The sequence below is a fragment of the Daucus carota genome, chromosome 6 (assembly GCF_001625215.2).
Source record: "Daucus carota subsp. sativus chromosome 6, DH1 v3.0, whole genome shotgun sequence".
Taxonomy (NCBI): Eukaryota; Viridiplantae; Streptophyta; class Magnoliopsida; order Apiales; family Apiaceae; genus Daucus; species Daucus carota.
The window spans coordinates 22,517,705-22,534,227 of NC_030386.2; the positions used below are offsets into that span (position 1 = coordinate 22,517,705).

At 34.6% G+C, this 16,523-nt stretch overlaps 3 protein-coding genes across 3 annotated transcripts; all 3 read right to left on the minus strand.

Annotated features, from left to right (window-relative positions):
- Positions 1 to 2,428: 2,428 nt before the first annotated feature.
- Positions 2,429 to 3,186, minus strand: LOC108224998 (pathogenesis-related leaf protein 4). The gene has a single exon (XM_017399783.2). It carries the CDS (start codon positions 3,178 to 3,180, stop codon positions 2,695 to 2,697), a length of 486 nt encoding a protein of 161 aa, XP_017255272.1. The 5' UTR covers positions 3,181 to 3,186; the 3' UTR covers positions 2,429 to 2,694.
- A 1,112-nt stretch (positions 3,187 to 4,298) lies between these two features.
- Positions 4,299 to 5,600, minus strand: LOC108228178 (pathogenesis-related protein 1B-like). Its single transcript, XM_017403693.2, has one exon. The coding sequence runs from the start codon at positions 5,268 to 5,270 to the stop codon at positions 4,704 to 4,706; it is 567 nt and encodes a 188-aa protein (XP_017259182.1). The 5' UTR covers positions 5,271 to 5,600; the 3' UTR covers positions 4,299 to 4,703.
- Positions 5,601 to 5,752: 152 nt separating this feature from the next.
- LOC108228177 (protein trichome birefringence-like 13) lies at positions 5,753 to 10,654 on the minus strand. Its single transcript, XM_017403692.2, has 6 exons — positions 10,104 to 10,654; positions 8,538 to 8,715; positions 7,566 to 7,706; positions 7,064 to 7,184; positions 6,451 to 6,585; positions 5,753 to 6,321 (listed from the first exon to the last, which is right to left on the minus strand). Exons 1-6 carry the CDS (start codon positions 10,513 to 10,515, stop codon positions 6,058 to 6,060), a joined length of 1,251 nt encoding a protein of 416 aa, XP_017259181.1. The 5' UTR covers positions 10,516 to 10,654; the 3' UTR covers positions 5,753 to 6,057.
- Between the last annotated feature and the right edge of the window lie 5,869 nt (positions 10,655 to 16,523).

Sequence of the window (16,523 nt, forward strand, 5' to 3'; positions counted from 1 at the left end):
CCTTCACTTTTCTCTATTCTAGTATCATGTGTACATTTATTAGTAAAAAAGTGGTTTAGAAGGTATAGATGAAGAAATCATTGGAAATGAAAGGTAAAAACATGTCTTAAGTATTTAGGAGTGAATTTTTTATATTACTTTTGAAATGCATGATTAAGAGATTGTTGGAGATGCTCTTAGGGATTCATCCAGTATCCCTCACACTTTCCCGTTCTCCTAGATTCATTGGTTTATATTTAGACGTCAGGGTGAGGCCTAGGGTGAGAGCGGCCGGGACGAGAATGAGACAGAAAATGATGAAGAGCGGGGTGACCACAGCGAGGCTGATGAGCGTGCCAACGAGGGTGATGTATGCCAGTGAGGAAGAGGAGAGTGGCCGCCGATGAGTACGAGGGTGACGATGGTGAAGACCTGGGAGGTGGAGGGCTGTTTTTGGCGTATTGTGTGTGTATAGGTAATAGGATGGTGTTGATATGGGGTGCTAGGGGGATTATAAAGGTTGCTTTTGAGTTGGATTTCTAATTTGTTGTTTATGTTACTTTTTAGGTTGCAGTGTTATTGCAACTAGTTTCTTAACCCGCACGGGTTGCTTTAAATATTTTTTTTAATATATGTTATATCTTTTTGTTCATCTTTTTTAAATTGAGATTATTTATATTATAAAAATAATTTAAATTTATTTGTATTTTAAGTCATATTATATTGATGTCTATATGTAAACATATCCTCACAATAATGATATTTATAAAATTATAAATACAAAAAATATACATTATTTAAAATTTTATTATATAATTAAATTATCAACCACCTAAAATTACTCATTATTTTTTTTTTGCTAAGTGCTCATTGTTGTTGTATTAGATATATAATAGAATTTGGCGAAATTCGGTTAAAATCGATGACAAATTGGGAAAAAAATGGATTAATTGGTTGAAAATTACAAAATTTGTGGGGGAAATTTAAAATTTTAAAAAGTATTATATATATTTATTATTTTTACATATATAAAATAAAATTATTTTTGAATAATGTATTCATCATTTTGATTAATCGCTGATTTTCTGATTTCCGCTTTTTATAATATTGGATATTTATTTATTTATTATTAAATCATGAATATAAATATATTACACATATATGTATTGGAATTTTAATTATGAAGTAATTTAATGTATAATAATGATTAGACATTAATGTCTAATAAATACGTTAGTAATAAAAGTCAACCTTCAAATATATAAATATATGATAATGAGTAAGGGGTGATTCGTCATTTTAAATTAAATTACTTATGGTTGTTCTATTAGATATATAATAATAGATAATAGATTAATTGGTCCCGCACGGGTAATAAATAGGGATGGCAACGGGTTGGATCGGTTCGAATATTTGAGATATCCAAATCCAAATCCAAATTATTTTTAAAATCCAAATCCAAATCCAAATCCAATCGGGTTTCACATATCAAATCCAAATCCAAATCCACGGGTTTCGGATCGGGTTCGGGTTTGTTCGGGTTTATCCAAAACCTCAATCCTGAAATTTATATAGTATTGTAAAAATATTATTTTTGATTTTTTCGCCCTTAAATTTCATTATATTTAAAACTAAACTACTTTAATAATAAAGTATTACACATTAATAAAATCTTGAACCGTATTTAATAATTTCTGAACACAAATTTTCATTATATGGAGTATGAAATTTTAAAATAACTCATTAGTATTCTCAAAAAAAAAAAAAAAACTCATTAGTTAAACAAAAAAAGTCACTATAACCCAAGAATATACACATTCACACTCTATCTATATATATATATATAAACAAAATTTAGAAGATTTAAAATTGAAAAAAAGTATATTAGTATACATAAACATATACATACATACATACATACATACATATATATTTGGATTTTTTTTCGGGTTTCGGGTTTGGATCGGATTCGGATTTCGGGTTCGGTTTCGATACGGAATACCTAGTATCCAAATCCAAATCCAAACTCATTCGGGTCTAAAAATCAAATCCAAATCCAAATCCAAATTCAAAATATCGGGTTCGGTAAGATCCATTCGGGTCGAAACGGTCGGGTATCCATTCGGATCGGTTTTTTCTGCAATCCCTAGTAATAAAGATACTAATTACCGGATATAATCATTTTCTCGGCGCTTAGTAATGAGATAAGTCCAAATCAGTTTTTTGATAGTTAATTACTTCTCTATTACTGATTTTATTATGTAACAATTATATAAAATATTTCAAACTATATCAGCACCTCAAATATTGGCATGCCATGAGATTATTCACACATGTACCGCTCATATTACTTAGAAAGAATTAATTTAGCTGTAGAATTCGCCACGAAGTTGACGAGTACTTACAGCTCTCTGTTTGATTAGCACACATTCAACATAAGGTAAATCCAATAAAGAAAAAAAACAGCATTTAAAATTAAGCATTGGTTTGACGTAATTCAACTTATTTGTCATGCTTCATACAAGTATATTACACCACAATAGTACAACGGATCGGACGTCTGGTTACTAGCTAATGATCAATAACCAAATGATACTCTCCACGTTATTGTAACAAATATTGCTTCATTCACCGAAAGCAATTTATTCAAATTATTGTTAATTTTCATCTCGCGCAATATTTTCACCACACGCGCGAGTAAAGCTGCAAACTCCCCTAGTAAGGCTTTTGCCCAATGTAGTTACCTGGGGGATCATAGCTACAAGTAATGAACCACCACACCCCATTGCTACACAAAACCCTAGCACACCCCAGCCTCACCGAGTTCCTCCACACCACCTGAGTATAGTGCCCACACACCTTCCCGCTGGCACACGTATTCGTCGCGTAATTATAATCAGCCTTCTCAGCCACCCACAAGTTAACCGCAGCCGTACCTGTGAATGAGCCACTGCCTTTAGCTAGGTTTTCACCATAGGGGCCACCGGAGTGCACAAGACCGCAATCTCCGATCCTCGAGTTGGTGTAGTTCAGTGCATATTGAGCCACTACAGCATCCCATACCATCGGGCCCACACCGACTTGAGAGCGAGCCGTGTTGTGTGCATTCAGAAAGTCTTGGTTTGAGTTTTGAGCATGGGAGTGATGAGAAAGTGTTGCTAGGGTTAGGAATGTAAGAAGATATAAGTATTTGTTTTCCATTTTTTGTTTATGGAAATATGAGATTATTGATGAGGTATTTATAAGGGTGAAAAGGGGAGTTAAGAGTCATTGTGGAAATGCAAGTTGGATTTGGCATGTTAAGAAAAGTGGAAAATAGGGTTACAAGATTAAGTAAACCCTAAAGTCACCATCAGTATGCAGTCCCCCTTGCACAAATGGGTGCATACATGATAAAGCACGTATAAATTAAGGTTAGCTTTGAGGTGAGGTTATGTAAGTGGTAGCTTTTGATTTAGATTAATAGCTAAGTAGGATTATGAAATTAGATCATAAGACGTTACAACTTGATTATCAACTTTTCTAAAAGAAGAAACTACTTTCAGCTCAAGTCATGTATATATGTGTGTTGTGTTGTTAAAATACGTGCAAGTAATTAGGGTAATTTAAAATTTGAAGGGCGGTGCATGAAATCTAACTGATAGTATTAGTACTAATCATATATGTAACTGCTAGCTAGTCTCTTAATTAGATTGTAATCTGATTTATTTGATTAAGAGTTGCATGTGTTTGGCTGATAGAGGTACAGATGACCTAAATTTTTTAAGTCGAAATGATTTATTCGTAAATTTATTGGGTCGTTCGGGTGAATTTAAAAAAGCGATTTTTTGTTTAAAATGAGGAAGTGGAGTAGAATTGAGAAGTAAGTTATGTGCCTGTTTGGCAACGCGAGAAGTATCGTCTGGATGAATTTTAAAAAAGCGACTTCTTGTTTAAAATGAAAACATGGAGTAGAAGTGAGAAGTTATGTGCCTGCTTGACAACGAGAGAGAAGTGTTGTTTAGGTGAATTTAAAAATGCGACTTCTTATTTAAAATGAAGACGTCATGTAGTAGAAGTGATAAGTCGTAATTAATTTAGTTTGTTGTTTGTCGAATTATCCTTAACCCTTTTTTTTGTCATGTCAAATTATCCTTGTAAATATTTTCAATACGAATTTTGTTAGTGTCACCCTTTTTTATGTTATATAATGAACCATAATTTCCATATAATACCAAGAAAGTCGAAGAATTATCCTGTTTTAACTCTTCACTCGTGTACTAATTTGAGGTGGCTTTTGGCAAGTGCAAAAATATACAGCGAAAGCGGAGATTATTAGATTGATACCAAAAGGTCATGAGTAACAAAGATATAGACATCACAGTTGAAGATTATACTATACATATCAGGTAACGGTTGATTCAATACTACAAGTTGAATAGAGTATCACACATCCATTCTCATATGTACTTTAAAGGTTTATAGTAGATTTTGTTCCCACAAGAAAATATATAAATAAGCTATATACGCTGACGAGGAAGTTGCATTTTCTAGGCCACAGCCGATGAGATACAATGCTCGAAAGGTGACGTGAAAAACACAAGGTTGACTAGTCGAGGCTTCCAAATACTACAAGATAAATTGCTTTTGTATGGAAATGGAATGCTTTTGCAGGGGAGATGGTTCTACAAATTTGTTGCTTAAGCAAACAAGTTGACTGATCAAGTGGCATTAGAAAAGAACATTTACGATATGATTATGGTCAAGATGGTGAGAGATAGCACCAAAATCTTCCAAATGGATGCTCTCTTCCCAAGTGTTGAGGAAGATCCAATTACAATAATGTTACCCGGAGGATCATAGCTACAAGTAACGAACCACCAGAGGCCATTGCTGCACAAAACCCTCGCGCATCCAAGCCGGATCGAGCTCCTCCAGACCACCTGAGTATAGTGCCCACAAACCTGATCCCTGGCACAAGTGTTTGATGCGTTGTTGTAATAAATCTTTTCATTAATCCACAGCTCAACTGCATCAGTTCCAGTGAATGAACCGGTGCCTTTAGCAAGGTTTTCACCATACCGACCATTGGAGTGTATGAGGTTGCAATCTCTGGCCCTCAAATTGGTATAGTTTAATGCATAGGCAGCCACGGTGACGTCCCATGTCATCGGTCCGACGCCAACTTCAGCACGAGCTTTGTTATGTGCGTCGAGATAGTCCTGCTCTGAGTTTTGGCCCTGAGAGTGATGAAAAAAGTTAGCTAGAATCAGGAAAGCAAGGAGGAGTAGCGCAAACTTATCGAGACTCATGTTAAGATTTTGTATTGAAATTCGAGGTTAGTAGTAATGTAGATGTTTAACAAAGTGGACATATATTTATGGGTTAAATCATAAGCAAACCTCAATGTCGATATCAAATCCCCTATAAATCATCATATACGACATGACTTGCGTGTATATACATACTTGCACAAGACACGTATGTACAAAACAATATCCTATTAATGTTCTTGTAGTGTTCATAACGTATACTAAAAGGTAATCAATATTATTAATCTGAAATGATTGTACTTTCAGTTGCTGCAATTAACTATAGATAACTGCAAGTCCTCAAAAAATAATCCCAGGGAAAACCGGTTAATAGAAGACTTTGGGACTAGGTAGCTTTTTGTGAGCTCAAGATCTCTTACAAGGTGACAAGCCAACACCTGATTACATAAATGACCCAAGGGTTGGGCCAACATTACAAGTTGATTAAAGAAAGGTAAGCAAACGAGGGAAGGAAAGCAATATAATTCGCAAATGACATTCTTATGCTCATCTATTAAAGAATGTTTGAAAAAATTTTGATGCCTAATTTATACATAGTGATTTTACAAATATATGAGAATTGACAGCCTAGTAGTAATTATCTTCCCCTGGTTCCACCTCCACCTAATGACAAGGTCAAAAGAAATAATCTTCAGGAGGAGTAGAGGCCCCATCTAATTCATTGCTCAGAATTCTCTGATTCCCGGATATGTAGACATGATCAAGATCAACTGATAAAGCAATTTTTCAAAGGAAGAAAATTTTGAGGCTAAAAAATTGAAGAATATCAACTCTTAACTTTGACCCTTTTTAGCTGCGCAATGAAAAGATCATTCCAAACATCCGTTAACCCAGGTAGGCACCAGTGCATGCAGTCGTCGTGTTTCTTCCCTCCAGATGTGGATGGATGGGCATCAGCTCTGTATTCACTCATGTGGGTGATGTCCAAAACATGGAAAGTAGAGCTCTTCAGGGCCTTGTACAGGTGCTGGTTGACCAGGCGTGTCTCCACATTTGTTGCATTATTTTTTAAAGCAAAAAGTTCTTCCACCTGCAAGTGAACAAAAACAAGATTTAAAAACATGTAGCCAGGTTACAGAATCAAATAACCGACCAAAAACAAAAGCAACAACTAACAAAAAGAAATAAATTTTGATCTAATTTCCAAACTAAAACACACCTGTTGAGGCATCAAAGGCTGTAAACGCTGACAAGAACCACCTTGATCCCAATCACCTCCTTCAAAATGTCGAGGGGATTGGGTGCGAAAAAATAGAACTGTACCGGGTCTGCTTTTTCTTTCCACGAATGATGTCTACATATAAAGAGAAATTTGACAAAATGTCATATTGCTCACATTATGCTACTGGTTTTTGTCTAAAAGAAAACTGAAGAATTTTTCATAATACCATAGCAACTCAAGCTAAGAAGAGAAAAGAAAAAGCCAATCTAGCTTATTTACAAGACTGAGATGCCCCAAGACTAGTTAAAAATTTAATTGCATTAGCAATTTTAATCTATTTACAGAGGATTGTAATAAAAATTATAGAAATCCAAATTTATATTCCAGTATTACTCTGAAGAAAACAGCATATTTGTAAACTTAGGAAACCCCATGTAGCAGCTATTGTAATTTTATGATCAAATATGGGCAGCATTGATGGACCTTTATTCAGTTCTTTTCCACTACGGCCTTAACATGCAAATTTCTATGTTTAGAAAAGCTTTGACAATATTTTAGAAGAACTTTCCACGATACATACATAGTTATGGAAGTATGACATCCATCATACCATGTGTCTCAGAACCATGTCAAGCCCCACATCAGGAGATACTGGAGGAACCAAAGGCAAACCCTTTTCAAAGAAAAGCATAGGTGATTTAACAGGGTCGAACTTTGAAGGAGCCCACCACCTACAAAAGCACCCCAAAGTCAAATAATGATATACTGACCTTAATATACAAAGTTACTGAGCAATAGTGGCGAGTGCCAAACAAGAAATAGCACAAGGCGGATAATATTTAAAATAGGAATAAAGCTGCTAAATTTTCCATTGCCTCCTCCGCTCGGGAGTTATGCATCAGATAATACAAAAACAGAATGACAAGGAAGTTCACTTGCAACCTTAGAAATTGGCAGTTGTTTGCTTTGACGGTTCATAAACCAGATATTTTTCAGTAATACTTACGACTAAGTTATGACCCATTGAACATTCAATTAACGCATAAGATGTATGATGTTCAATGCTCATCTTAGTGGTGCTATATCAGATTCAGGGAAGTGAAATATAATACCAGTGTCCTGTGTTTAAGATGAGAATATCATGGAAAGTTGGTGCTTCTGCCCAAGTTCCATCAGGCACATCAACATCAACCCTGTAACCCTCTTTGTATCCAAGAGATTCTAGCTTTCCATTACTGTCGGAGGCTAACCAACTGAGTAATAAACAGATTCACAGAAGATATTAGTATAAGATATAAGCCTACTGCGAAATCCATAGGGAAATATATTGATAAAGGAAAGAGAGACAATGTAAGTCAACCCATACCGACCATTTTGAAATCTGCTTAAGCCTGAATACACTAATGGGTGACGACCAGGCTTGGTCCACCCGAAATAGGATACATAGTAGTAAATAAGATATTCAATAACCATTCATAAAAGCTTTTAGATTTAGCTTGTAGCGTCCACAAATATTACATAATTTTAGAAGGAATTGCTGAATTTTAGAAAATCTGAACCTTATATTAAGAGATCAAAGCATAACTACGAACAAAAAAAAAAGAGGATGACTAAAATCAATTATAATCAGTTAGTAGGAATAAAATTAGTTGGATATATGAAAGTGGAAAAGAAACTACAAAAGTATCTCCATACAACAAGGAAAAACACAATGCTTGCTCCATGTGTATAATAAAATGGGACATTAAACTAATAAACGCCTTACGGGGAGGGATGAACAGAACTCTAGAGCTCTGATTCAAGATTCTTTCAATTAGTCCTGTCAGGGCTACATGCCAAAACATTGGAGTCTTGAGCCATTCCAATATAAAGTATAATGGGTCTGTTTGAAAATAAATAAATTGCTAGTTGTAGAATATTATATGCACCAGACTTAAAACTTAAACCTAGAATATCAAGCATACAGACATGTCATTTTCTGCCATGTCCAGTTTATTGGAATTGTATCATTAATAAAAATACTCACAAGCATTTAGCACTTAATATTCTCAGACACACTTTTTACATAATTAAACATGGCTTACCTACCGTAACGTGCCAAAAGATTTGTGCGGTGATACGCAATTGTGAGGTTGTATTGAAGAAATGTAAATCCACGGTCAGCTCCAACAGGACGCCACTTGCGTACTTCACCAGATACTCTCTTCAAAGTGCAAAAAAGTGAAACAAACATATTCCTGTTCAAGGAGTCGCCAACAAATCCTGCACGCTAAAGATGCATGAGGTCTACGAGTAGCATTATACATTGTATCAACACGAGTGCAAGGAACTTTATAAAACTTCCTAAACCACAAAGAAAAGTATCAGTCTCACAAGTTAAACCTATAATGAAAAGTTGAGTTTGGCACAGACATATATTTGTAGATGGTGGGACTTGCAAGCATAGGATAATAGATGCAGATGTGACTCAATGTATATTTTAAAATTGAATGTTACCATTCATTATTGATCGCTGATATCTTTTATAAGATTGGGATGAATTGAGCTATCTTGATTGTTCACTTCAGCTGTATTTCACATTACTGAAGCCTGGAGGGACTCATAGTATATTCTTGTAAGGATTTTAGCCCGTCAAGCAGTACAAGCAAAAGCAATTTATAATTTATCATAGTACAGTACGGAATAATTATCTGAAAATTTCTAGCGCCACATATTGTAAAACTAAAATCAGGAAAGTGATTAGATATTTTAGTCTCCGGAGCTTTCTATTTCCAGGTACGGTAAAAGTAGGCTCCATTTAGGTGGAATAACGAAATTTGATATAATTTTAAAAAAAAAGTGCCGTAAATATTTGTAAATTGCATTTCATTTACATTCAGACATACAAAACACAAACTATAGAACTTTATCAAGTTGGGTTATACTTATTCCTACTTCCTATTCATTTATCAGTAAGAAAATGCAATCTCTCCTTACTTTACTCTACCTTCTTACATCTTTCTTTTCCATCTTAAAATTTTTCACAACATTAAAGGCATTACACCCTAATACATTCACAGAAAGATAATCCAAGGTCAAATCTAATGAGAGGTATTCACATTATGTGAAACCTAAACTTACTCTTACAAATTTCTAGTCTACTTAGTACCTACATACTAATTATGAATATTCATGACATGTTACAACAAACTCACATGTGTGTTGCAACATAATTTCCACAAGGTGTCAATTCAATTAGACCACGAGGAATGTGTAAATCTGTAACACAAGATTGCAACTAATAAAAACGGTCTATATAATGCCAGTGTAGCTTAGATGCTCACAGAGGATAACAACTAACCTAATCAGATTGCAACAAACACTATAACTTCTAGCTCTGACAATCACTTTTTATATTACATCAAATATATATACCAAATAAAACATTTCAAACTTCATTACTTTCTCGCAATCTAAACTGTACACAGAGAGTTGTGCTTAATACAGGCATAATTAGCTAGCGAACTAGCTACAGATGACCGAATCAAGGCAGCTTGGTATAAAATCAAAGGCAGCACTTTTACAAATCACTAAAAGTAGGCTAAATTAGTTTGTACCTGAACAAAAAAATCACATACAGAGAGAGAGAGAGAGAGAGAGAGAGAGAGTACCTATATTAGTGTTTCTGTATAACCTGAGAAATGCTACGGGATCAAACTGAGGGAGATCACATTCATTAGGTTTCCACCGCCACTTAATTATCTCAAACGCATTCGATTTATTGCTCGCAATGCAATTCCATCCTTTAAATATCTCTTTACATGTACTATCATATCTCGGAGGAGATCTGACCGTCGGATCGTAGATCCACTTTCCCTCGGAGTAATTACACGGCGTTCGATTATCGGAGAGAGAGTGAAAAGTAGGGGAGAGAGAAGGCGATTTGAAGAGAGAGAAAGCGAGATAGAGAGAGGCGGTGCAGAGGAGAGAGAGTAAGAGAATGGAGGTGCGAGATGAGGAGTGTGTGGCGCCGGTGGAGAGAGAATAGGTACGCTTTGTGTGATGGTCTCGCACGCCGGCCATGCCGCTTATTTTTAGCTCAGATGCATTTTGCCGGTTGATTTATGTAACTGTGAGTAAAGAAGGGTAGTAGTTTCCTTTTTCAGAGATACTCGGCGGACGTCCTAAGTCCTTCTTTAACGTAAAAAAGTGAAGTAAGAAATTTGTGTTTTGGAAAGAGGTGGAAGTCATAAAATAAAAGTTGATACTTCTAGCTTTTTTTAAGAATTTTTTTATTTTTTACACAAATCATACGAATAAGTGCTTTTAACTTGGCTTTACAAGCTGTCGCCAAATACCACCTCAATATAATATACGGTGCATAAGTAATTGCCTTGAAAATCGGGTGAAAGTCCATTTTAACGTAATTTCAAATATGATTGACCAAAATAACTGATTTCGGAAAAGGGAACGAAAATAACCACTGATATTCGCATGTTCAGGATGCGTATCTCCTATACGCATCTCAGTGATGCGCCTGTAATGCAAATTCTTCCAAAACTGTAATATACATACGCATGGTCATAATGTGTGTCGGTATACGCATCGTCATAATGCGTGTCCATGTACAGTATAACGTCTTCGCCACTATAGCTTTCATCCCATATTACCCCATACTCTTTCTTCATTAATCATCTTGTAAGCATTATTACTCCATCAACCTCTAACTCAACCCTGTCAACTTTCAATCTCCCGCCCACACACAGTCGCCAAAAACCCAACCTCATCGCCACAAATCAGTTCAACGATACAAGCAAAAATTTCGACAAATACACACAACCTCCGTACTATCAGTGTATCCTTCAGCCCTCCAACCACCGCAGCCCAATCCCTACATGGCTTGCGTAGATATATGAGGTTGAATAAGATAGATAATTAAAAAGTGTCTTTACTACAATTCCCATTTTATGTGACCTCATTTCCTTTTTGGGACGTCCCAAAAAGAATGAACCTAGAATACTTACTATTTTTGAACACTACTTTTCACTATTACACCCACTAACTCTATACTCCCTCCTTCCCATTTTAATAGTCCACTTTGTTAAGAAAAAATTTCCCATATTATTTGTCCATCTTCTTTGTCCAATACAAATTTATACAAGTTTCAATGTTAGCATTTGTTATTCCATACAATTTTCATGATTTACAATGTAAATTAAGTTGACTTTCAACAAAAATGAACGAAAACTTAGTACTATTTTTGTATAATCTATGCATGACAATGGTAACAACATATCACATTTAATATTTCTTAATATGTGTGATTTGAACAAAGTGGACAATTAAAATGGGAAGGAGGGAGTATTTTATACTCTTTTATTATTAAATAAACACTATTACACCCACTACTTTTCTCCATCATCTCAAATCTATTATTAAATATTGATAGGTCCCATCACTTTACCCACTTTTCAACTACATTTACTACCTTTTTCTTAATCTCCGTGAAAATCAAACCCATTCACATAAAATGGGACGGAGGTAGTATATAATAGTGCAGGGGAGGAAGATGAATAAGTCATTTAATTTATTAGACAAAGTCACAAAGCTGGATAATCTACTTAACTCTCGTATGCGCATTGAGAATATGCGAGGGTTAATGGGTAAAAAGGACGTCCTTACCGATTCTCGGTATTTGGGACATGTAGTACTGAGATTTTAGTCATTTAGGTCATTTTCTCTTGAAAATCGGGGAGTAATTGATTTTGAAAAATAATTTATTTGTTCAGCCTTCTACGATAAACAAATCCTGAAAATATTTAAGTTGTTAAAGTGATTTTTTACTTAAACTAAAGAAATGGATTAGAAGTGAGAAGTAGAGGTGAAATTTTAAGTTGTTAAATTGTTTGGTAACTTAAACTTATAACCTTTTTGTAATGTTTGAATTGTTTGACTTATAAGTGCAGTGTTTGCTATTGTAATATTTTTTTTTAAAGCTTTTTTTATAGTTAATAGATAAAACTTCGGTAACAAATTAAATTATAAAATAATTCAAATATATTTTAAAAGTAATTATACTTGATACAAAATAATTAAACTTGGACACAAAATAACTGAAATACAATATAATAAATTTTGATTTTTTTTTTTAAAATTTTTTTATTGATGATATATACCAAGTTAAAATAAATTGAAAAGTATTCTTTTTTCCATTTATTTCAAAATTAAAAATACTATAGTGAGACCGGAGACGGGGAAGAAGACAAAAGGTCAGCCTTCACAGAAAGAGTGGGGACTGTCGAGTTGTTCTGTTTACGAAACGAGAGTAAGAAGCATAGAAAGGAAGTAAGGAAATTGGAGCTTCCCACTTCCAGCTTTGGAATCCAGAAAAAAGCGCTCCAGCTTTCTTGTCCAAACAAGTCTCGGACTTCTAAAGGGTGCTTCTTCTTAAAAGAAGTCATTACTTCTTCAATCCAAACACTCATATTGATTGGGATGAGTGATAAAATATGTTTAAGTTTATTTAAGAGATTTGATATACACTTTACATGAGTTCTGATTGTAACATGTTAATTGATGATATTATTGTTGAGATTTATTCCACTCTAAAAAGTATGGCAAGGAGTCCTGGACCAGATGATTTTATCTTGGAATTTTTATCTCTAAGTGGAAATTTATGGGTCTTGAATCTTGATTTCATTATGCAATTTTGTAGTTCTTCTCAAATCTCCATGTGTTCGTGATGATAAATTCCATTGTCCTCGCACTTGTTTCTCTCATTCATACAGCTTATGATGGGAACTTACAAAACAATACGGGAGGGGGGTTTGACCCCGCGGCGCCTCCGGCGTGAAAGTAAGTACAGGCGTCAGGATAGGGAGATAGAAAATAAGCTATCTATGTGTTGGAAGGGTGAATGTATGGGAATATAGCTGCTGTATCAATGCTTGAGTGTTTAGCTTTTTAGTGAGTGCGGGTGTGTCTAAAAAATTAGTGTGTGAAGAGAGTAACCCTTAAACCTCTCTTCCTTGGTCTATTTATAGGCGAAGGATTAGCGTTTAAGGGAATGTACCTTAAATCCTGATCATACAACTGTAGGAATTGGATCCCTTACGCGTGTCCAGGTGTCAACGGGAGAATAGTGTTTTGGAATGTTCCTGAACTTGTCTCTATTGTCCAGTAATTGGCCGTTGCATTATGTCTTTATCATGTCAGTCTGTGGCTTGCGCAGCAAGTATCGTTTTTGGACTTTATAGGCTTCGTTAGGATATGAATCCGGATTGATCGTCTTGTGTCCGGGTTCACCCCCGGATTAGGCTTCTTAGCAAAGTTAGTGAATGCTTACCCGGGTTGGGCTCCTTTTGTCACGCTCTGTGGGTTGGCATATCTTAGTTTTCATCAGCTCGGGTTCCGACCTTTTGTCGGGGTTGCTTTTTAATCCGGCAGGATTTTACTTGGATTGAGTTATACCTATGAGACACTAAATTCCTTATTATTCCTTAATCAATATCTCGACAATTTGAGGCTCTATTTGCCCATTGCTATATCCAGTGGCGGATATATATGGGCCCGCACAGAGCTTGAGTCCACCTCAGAGTCCATAACAATTTCAATTTTTCTTATAAAATTTGTGTATTTTATAAATGAGTCCACCATAATTATTTTAAATCCGTTCATTTTTATTGCAAGATCAGCCTATTAACTAAATAATCTACTATATTATAGTAGATTAAAAGAAAAGTTTTTCTACTCTTAGAACATTCACAGCCGGCCCCCAATCCCCAACCCCAAAAACTTACTAAAAATAGTAACCCCTCAAAAATTTTTACAAACTTTTAAAAATTTCTTCCATCCCATTCCTCATATTCAATCCCTATTCCCCATAAGAGTATAAGATAACACATGAAATTAATAAAACAATAATGAAATGATAATAAAATGGAAGATGAATAGTGTATGAGGGATGAATAGTGTAACCCCAAATATGGGGATTTATTTCTAATCCCCAAAACCAAACTCTATTTTGGGATTCCGGATGTAGAGTACATTTTGGCAAAAGTTAGTAGATTTCTTTAAATTATGAGATTGGGGTTGGCTTTGGGGAATGGGATGAGAATGCTCTTACTCGAGTTCAATACTCCGGTGTTTACCTTCCTTCCGCAAGATTGAACTTTAGTAAAAAAAAATTAACAGTAATGAATCCCCTTCCAATTTAAAATTCTTGATTCGCCACCGGCCATATCCTGTGTTGTGGTATGATATAGTTTGGTGCTCCTTTCGAGTTCCCAAATTCACTCGATGTTTGGGTTCGTTTTTCAAGGTAAATTGCTTACGAATGATCCAATGATCATCTCTTTTTCAACTGTGCAGTTTTTACTCAAGTTATTCATGGCTGAAGTATTTCGCCTTCTGGGGATTGGTTGTCCAGTTCTGTTTTTTTGATAAAGTTCATGATGTCTCGAAGCAAATTAGGAAATTCATTATATATGTGCTATTATCTTTTATATTTAAAAAGAAAAGAACAGCAAACGCATTCTACAAAAATCAAGCTTTATTATTGACCAAAATAAAAAAAAGCAGTTGATGAAGCAGTTCTTTAGTTAAGTTTATTAAATCTTAACAATAAAATAATTTCTTAGTTGAACAAATACAAACAACAAAATATAATTATTGATATTTTTGTTTTACGAAGAGAACTGAAGACTGGGGGTCTGGGATGCTAAAATTTTAATGCTAGATGACTCCTAAATATCAATCGCTCCTTCCGTCCCATTTTACATGTTCATTTTGCTTTTCGAGAAGTCTAACTGACTAATTTTTGACTAAATATTATAAATTATCCATTCATTATTTTTAAAATCTGAAAGCTGCATAATAAAATAGACTAAATATATTTTCTAATGATATATTTTTTTTATTATTTTTCACAATTATATAATACATATAAATTTCAGTCAAAATATAATCAATTTGACTGGTCAACAGTCAAACTGAACATGTAAAAAGGGACGGAAGGAGTATATCATTTAATCCATGATTTAAAAACTCATATGCTCCAGGAATCTTGTTTTAAATGAATAAAATTAAAATCGGAGCTTTGTAATATACAACTATGGACGTAAATGTTGTAGACATGTCTAAAGAAAAAAAGTGAGAAAGTAGGCCACATTCAAGTTTTAACCTTAGTTTCTCGACATAGAATAGAATAATTGGCTGGTGTGGGAGCATAATCGAATCGTATCAGCACATAATGCTGCCTCAACTACACCGACCCTTGTGCTTTTTTACTTTAACAACGACTTTTAATAAGCTGTTAAAAGTTTGTTCGTTCACTCCATTTCTAACAGAGTCGATCAACCGAACTCGTCATCAAGAAATTATGAACATCTCTATCACATTTCTGGGACAGGATATGTATGAAAATTGTGGATACTTCACGAAAAATACCTAAAAATATGTAACTACGTGAATCAGAAATTGACTGTGAATGCCAATTTCTGACGTGGAAAACAGGAAAACAATAATATATAATGTATTTTCAATTTTGCATTATGAAAAGTAGTTTTCTATGTGGATAACTACAAGAAGCTTACATGTAAGAAATTCTATGTATATCAAGAAAGATGAAGTTCTCGTCATTCCTATATCGTCCCGTAACCACTTTTTCTCATTCACGTCTAAAATTGCAGGAGTTTACCACCATAGTCCATAGCCCAAGTAAATTTAACAAAAAGTTTACGATACATATACATAGGGGCCTCCTTTTTCGGGTTTTTTAAGATAAGTTAATTTAATGCTGAAAAGACATGTAATATTTAAAAAAATCGATTTAGAAAAAATATAAAACAAATCATATCGCTTATTAATTTCATACATGTCCGGCCATGAAGCCGCACTGAAGCCTTAATCTAGCGCGACGATATCTCTACTTTAAGTTGACGAATCTTTCTCGAAGAATTAGAGCATCTCCAACAGCATTGGTTATAATCGTTGGTTAAATTGGACCTGTAAGACATTATGTAAAATTTGCTGAACTTGTTAGACATTTTGCTTCAATGGTACTAACTATATTGGTTGGTTATAATTTAAAA

What these genes read in the sequence shown, in the direction of transcription:
- LOC108224998 (XM_017399783.2), bottom strand. Translation starts at nt 3,180, where the DNA reads ATGGAAAACAAATACTTATATCTTCTTACATTCCTAACCCTAGCAACA.
- LOC108228178 (XM_017403693.2), bottom strand. Translation starts at nt 5,270, where the DNA reads ATGAGTCTCGATAAGTTTGCGCTACTCCTCCTTGCTTTCCTGATTCTA.
- LOC108228177 (XM_017403692.2), bottom strand. Translation starts at nt 10,515, where the DNA reads ATGGCCGGCGTGCGAGACCATCACACAAAGCGTACCTATTCTCTCTCC. An exon ending in ATCTTAAACACAGGACACTG is followed by an intron (nt 7,185 to 7,565) that starts GTATTATATTTC and finishes GTGCTTTTGTAG; the next exon opens with GTGGTGGGCTCCTTCAAAGT. An exon ending in ACATGGTTCTGAGACACATG is followed by an intron (nt 6,586 to 7,063) that starts GTATGATGGATG and finishes CTTTATATGTAG; the next exon opens with ACATCATTCGTGGAAAGAAA.